We start from the raw sequence: 6,049 nt of genomic DNA, 5'->3' as shown, positions 1-6,049 counted from the left end.
TCCATAGTGAGTTCAAGGCCAACCCGGACGACATAGCAAGATGCTGTCTCAAAAAATCAAGATGGTGAAGGAAGAGGGAATGAGCTGGTGACTGTTGACTAGAGGTCAGTAGAGATGACAGAGAGATGAGTTGAAGAAGGCAGTGGAAAGGTTGATGACATCTTTGGAAGACATGTCCAAAAGACAATGAGGAGGAGCATCTTGGGGACACACTTTCTCCCCCCTTTCCCGCTCCACCAGTGAGCATTTGGGACTGGGGGTTAGAGCAGGGGAAACAGGGAGAGAAAAAAGGATCCTCAGAGAGCATCGACTTAGGGAGGCAGAAGCCCGGGCACAGCGCTGGGCCCACAGTTCTGGGCTGGGGCCGGAGGAGTAAAGTTTGGAGGCATTGACCCCAAAGCCCCTCCTCCACCCGAGTCCCCCAGGAGCATTCCATGGCGGTTGGGCCCTGTCCTGCTGAATGGATCGGGGCCAGTTTTTGCTTAGCTCCAGAGCTCAGCAGCCTGCTAAGACACCCCGTTCTTTCCCAGACCTCAGGCCCATGATGGAAACTCCTCCATCTGACAAAAGTATTCAGAACAAGAATGACACGTGAGCTCTGCCAGGGAAGGAAGGAAAAAGCCTTTGCTGCTGAAGGCGGGTGGTACTGGGGATCAGGAGAAGGGGATCAACCCCTCGGGCCTGGGAAGGAAGGGAAGGGCTGGGAGGGAGGTGGGGTGGTGAGGCCGGGCCAGAAGGAGATGGGCAGCCCTCTGTCTCCTCTCCCCTCTCTTCTCCGCAGCCGCAGGCGCCCCGTGAATCTGCGCCGGAGTTCTGTGTTGCCCTTGCAGTGGAGACTCACACACAGCCCCCGCTGGACAAGGCAGATACTGGTCTCGGAGCTCAGCCTCGTGGCCTTCGTCCTGCTGCTGGTCATGGTCTTCTCTGAGAAATGGCTGCACGCCCCCGGGTGCCGTTTCCATCAGTACCACCCAGCGAATGTCAGCCACGGGATCCACACCTCTATCCACATCATGTCCTTGGGGCTCCTGCACATCTGCATATCTGAGAGCTGTACCGAGTCAGACTATGGGAAAGGTGAGCACTTCGCCAACCCTGGGCCTCCAGCCCACCTGGACCTCTGTGGCTGCCCCTGGTTAGTCTTGTCCCTACCTCTGGTCCTTGTTTGACCTGCAGAATGGCTCCCTTGGCACTGAGACCTCCAAGGATCATCGTCCTCCACTCTGGGCAAAATATCTTAAGGCTCTTAATAAAACTTTCCATATTGCTTGCAAAAACTATTATGGGGGCTGGGGATTTAGCTCAGCAGCTCAAGTGCTTGCCTGATAGACATGAGGTTGTGAGTTCAATCCCCAGTATCAAAACAAAAACAAAAACACCCTATTATAGGTTTTGTAGACTTTATTCAAAATGCTGACACCAAAAATGTTTCTGATTTTTGGAATTTTTTGGATTTTGGAATATTTGCATATACGTGCAGCACCAAGGCGAAACACCCAGAAAGGGCACCCAGGATTTGGAAGCAGATTTATTTACTCAACAGGCACTGATCAGCATCATTGCCAGAATATCACGCCCTGATCTCTGGTGCTCTAGGGCTGACATGGGAGGTACGGAGGCAGAACGCCTTGTTAATTGGGGATTGGCTCACACAGCATGCATCATCATGACAGCCGTTTCTAAGAGGCAAAAGCAACCAGAACTAGAACAGGAACCATTACCTGAGCAGCTAAGAATCTAAAGTATATTGGCTGAGGGTTGGGGCATTTTTTGTGTTTTCTTTTGTTGCTGAGACAATATAGCTGATGCCCAAAATGCAGGAAGGAAAGGTTTATTTAGCTTGTGATTTTTGGAGGTTTCAGTCCATACTCAGCTGGTTCCAAGGTAGCATGGTGTGCCTGAGGGGCAGCATGTGGCTGTGGCAGATACCAAAAGTGAGATGAGCTAAAAAGCAAAGGGCAAAGCGTACCTCCTTTCCTCCCCTATGTTGTGTGCTGGATACCGGCCCTGGGCAGAGGTGGCACTCACACCACCAACCCCAGCGCTAGAAAGCAAACCAATCACAAATGCTAGGCTCAGCTGCCTCCAGGACTGCATGAGGCTTTGGGGGGACACCCAGACACAAACCATGACATTCTGCTACATACATAATGGGGTAATTTGTGGTTGGGGCCCAAGTCTAAATGTAAAATCCATTTATATTTCATATACATTTGTATAATGTAGTCTGATGGTAATTTTATTTTATTTTTTTCTTAATGGTAATTTTATATAACATTTTGGTTACATTTTGACTGTGACCTGTCCCATGCAATCAAGACTCACAGTCTTGTGTTTGGTAGGCAGGTGCTTATTCTGCTGTGCTATATCCAGCTTATTGTTAACTTTTAATGAACATACAAAGACCCAGTGCATGGAAATGCTACAAATATCTTGTAAATCTATGTTCATTGGACATTTTAGTGTCTTGACAAAGAAGATCTCTTTACCTAGACTTTGGTACAAATTGCTGATTATTTCCTTAACATAAATTCCCAGAAGACACATGGATGGATCAAAGGGCCTTAATAGCTTAGGTTTTTGTGTTTGTTTTGTTTTGCTTTGCTTGAGATAGGGTCTTGCCATGTAGCTCAGGATGGCTTTGAGTTCTTGGTGTTTTTCCTGCCTCAGCCTCCCTAATGCTGGGATTATAAGCGTGCATAGGGTTTTTTTTTTTTTTTTTTTGATATTTTGTTCTGGATCACTCACCAGAAATGTTGCCCACCAGCAGTATATGAAAGTGCCTCTTTTCTCCAAATTATTTGGAGAAAATACTGTCACTTTTAGTTTGATTTTGATTTTCAACTAATTCAGTAGTTTTTAAATGTACCTGTTTAAAAAAGGGTAAAATGTATCTGCAATTTACAATCCTTTGTATTGAACTTCATATATTTATAGATTTTGGGGTGGGTATACTTGGGCCTCTCCACTGAGCTATAGCCCCAGCCCTTCTAAAGTTTTGGGATAGGGTATCACTAACTCACTATGTTGCTTAGGCTGGCACAAACCTGTGATCCTCCAGCCTCAGTTTCCCAGAGAATACCAACATGCAGAGGTCTCATTTTTTTGAGTCAGGATTTGTGTGTGTAGCTGGGCTGGGACTGGCCTCAACTTGTGAGTCATCTGCCTCAGCTTTCTGCCCCATCACGCCTGGTGAAAGTGATATCCAACTGTTTATCGATTATTTATTTATTCATTTATTTATTGGGTGGTACCAGGGATCCAACTCCAGGCCTTGCGCTTTGAGCATGCGAGGCAAGTGCTCTACCACTGAGCTACATATATCTCTAGCCCTAAATTTTAGGTTTAACTTTCAAACAAAGTCTTGAGTTACCATCCGAATGCCAGTTGCTTGTGTGGCTGCACAGAGTTGTGGTGCCAGAAAAGTCTATGTAAGCACATGTAAGCATTGGTCTGAGCCAAGATGTGCGTGTTTGTGGGTGTGATTTTGGTCAGTGCTTTATATAATTGTTGCTATCATTGCTATTAAAATGGCCCCCAAAAAAGCTAGAAAAAAAAACTAAGGAAGAAAAGTAAAGAAAACAATCGTAATAGAGCAGTGTTAAAGAAAAGACAGAAACAGACAACCTTAGACTGGTTTTTAGTTCTGAAAAAGTTGAGACCTAGTGACCGAGAAGCAGGTCCAAGTTACAGACTCTCCCAAGGAGGGAGAACACCAGAGAGCCAGATTCCTGATGTTCTTGTGGAAGGGGACTCTGCTTCCAGCAGCAGCCACCCTCCATCCCAAGCTGCCTTCCTGCAAGCCAAGGCCGTCAGCCTGAATGGTGATTGCAGAGTGAAAGTGTTGCTTCTGGTAAACTGGGCACATTTTAAAACTTTTGGTTTTACACTAGGAAAATTATTGGTGTTTCTGGTAAGTTATGCACATTTTACAATCCTATTTTTATTATAAAATGGTTAGGTAAGAGGTGCTTTGGGAGGTTTGGAATGCATTATGGGTTTTTTCATTATTTCTTATGGGGAAAATAGTCTTATTTACAACCAACTGGAGTTACAACCAGCCCTTGTAAACAAACTGAGTTCATAAGTCAAGGGTCCAGTGTTTGTATTTCTTCTTTTGATAACTGTAGTTCAAGACCTCTGTCCAGGTTTTCTGTTTTTGTTTTGCTTTTGAGGCAGGGTCTCACGATGTAGTTTAGGCTGCTCTTGAACTTGCTTCTGTAGCCGAGGCTCGCCTCAGACTTCTGAGTGCTGAGATTACAGGCATGCACCACCATGCCTGGCCGTCCTTTCTGCTGAGGCGTTCGTTTTAGTATTACTGAAATTATCAAGCAACGTGCGTATCATGATCTTGACCTACTTAGTAAATGAAAGCGTTGTTTTATGATCTCAAATGTGCATTTCTTTGCTTAAAAGTGAGCCTGGATGTTTTCTCACATTTGCTCATTCGATTACATCCGGCCCTTTGTGGGTCTTGAACTCATGCTGTCTTGTCATTCTCTCCAGATAGTTCTAAGATGTGGACAAATCAGCCCATGTTTCAGGTGGCCAAGGTTGGCTTTTGCCTGGTCCTGGAGCTGGGGCTCGTCCTCACCATTTGGTTGCACCTGTGTTATCTGCCCCGCCTGAAGAAACTGCGTTTGTATCGCTTGATTGGGGTCATCTTGAGCTGTGAAGGTACCCCCGCCCTGGCTCTGAAAAGTCCTTAGTTTTCTTATTCATGTGTTCCCCCTTTTCTCTAGGGGTGGGAGAAGGGTTTTGAGGTTTGAGGAGGAGAGAATGGAGAGTTGAATTGCATCATTTCCTGGCCCCTGGAGAGGCAGAGGTTGGGAGGCTGATTGCCATGGAACTCAGGGCCGTGTGCCGTCCTGGGTCGCAGGTCACGGTGCGGTTGGGGTTGGTGGTTTTAGCTAGGTCCCCTGCGGGATTCCTGGATGAGCAAAAGACTTCCCTACTTCCTTCCCCAGCCACTTTCATTTTCACTGCTCTCCTGTTGTTTGCTATTAACCTCTGGACCTTTGAGCTGAAGAAGAACATATCCGTTCCTATCGGCTGGAGCTATTTCATCGGTTGGCTGGTCTTTCTCCTGTATGTCACTTGCGGTGAGTAGCCCGGAGAGCCTGGGGGAAGGCGGGAACATCCTGCTTGTCGTGCTCCATCACGCTCTCCAGTCTTCCCCGTTATCTCTCCCAGGGGCCCTTTGCTACTCCAACTACGTGAGCCACCCACTGCCCAGGGGCTTTGGCAGTACGTCCAGGGCATCATCGCCAGCTCACTGAGAGAACCTCCGAGTCGCCTTCTACCTCAGGCCGTTATCCACCTGGACCTAAGCAGAAGGGTCTCTCCACCCAGCGCTGTCCATTCTTGTAGATCTCTCTCCTCATCCTCACCCACAACCTTTGAACAGGCTGCAGCTCACCAGTGAGAACCCAGAAAAGGAGGATTCGGGGCCGTCTTTGCCTGCCTCTTCCTTGTTTGTACCTTCACCTTGGGCAATGTGGAATAAACTGTCCATCTCTTCTTTGTCATTCTGGTAGTTGTTGGGCCACACTGGAGGAAGAGGGGGGCGGGAAACAAGTTTATTTCTAGCTAAGAACATTTTGGTACCCTTTGGTCCCTAAGCCTGCCCAGTTTTTACTAACTAACCACACACAGCCAAACACTTCTTGAGAGCTAAATTTCTACACTTGGTTACCTCTACCCCAACATTTTTTATATTGGTACCAGGGATCGAACTCAGGACTGCGTTCTTGCAAGGCAGGCACTTATGCTGCTGAGCTAAATACCCAGCCCCTATACCCCAACATTTTAGAGGGCAGGAGGAAGTATAGGAGAAAGATGTCACTTTGGAACTTGTTGGCTTTCACCATGCAGAAATCAAAAGCAAAATGGCCCTAGGTGAGAGGTAAGTTAAACAATGGTAACACAGTAGGAGGTACTTGGCTGTATTTCACAGGTATTCAGCCCAGGTATGCCCTTTGTGCCCAGCTCAGATGACTGAGAGCTCACAGAGCTCTGTGCCCTGGACACCCATGCCAGTACCACTGCC

At 47.2% G+C, this 6,049-nt stretch overlaps 1 protein-coding gene across 1 annotated transcript; it reads left to right on the top strand.

Annotated features, from left to right (window-relative positions):
• The first annotated feature begins 370 nt into the window (after positions 1-370).
• Positions 371-5,528, top strand: Odf4 (outer dense fiber of sperm tails 4). Its single transcript, XM_063241820.1, has 5 exons — positions 371-591; positions 782-1,077; positions 4,507-4,677; positions 4,968-5,102; positions 5,194-5,528. The coding sequence occupies exons 1-5, from the start codon at positions 461-463 to the stop codon at positions 5,277-5,279; spliced, it is 819 nt and encodes a 272-aa protein (XP_063097890.1). The 5' UTR covers positions 371-460; the 3' UTR covers positions 5,280-5,528.
• The last annotated feature ends 521 nt before the right edge of the window (positions 5,529-6,049 follow it).

This window comes from Cavia porcellus, unplaced genomic scaffold, assembly GCF_034190915.1.
Source record: "Cavia porcellus strain 051 isolate PalLab524CR breed Dunkin Hartley unplaced genomic scaffold, mCavPor4.1 scaffold_32, whole genome shotgun sequence".
Classification (NCBI taxonomy): Eukaryota; Metazoa; Chordata; class Mammalia; order Rodentia; family Caviidae; genus Cavia; species Cavia porcellus.
Note: the sequence above shows the minus strand (reverse complement) of the source record. Positions and strands in the feature narration are given on the sequence as shown.

What these genes read in the sequence shown, in the direction of transcription:
- Odf4 (XM_063241820.1), top strand. Translation starts at nt 461, where the DNA reads ATGGATCGGGGCCAGTTTTTGCTTAGCTCCAGAGCTCAGCAGCCTGCT. An exon ending in ATTCAGAACAAGAATGACAC is followed by an intron (nt 592 to 781) that starts GTGAGCTCTGCC and finishes TCTTCTCCGCAG; the next exon opens with CCGCAGGCGCCCCGTGAATC. An exon ending in CGAGTCAGACTATGGGAAAG is followed by an intron (nt 1,078 to 4,506) that starts GTGAGCACTTCG and finishes CATTCTCTCCAG; the next exon opens with ATAGTTCTAAGATGTGGACA.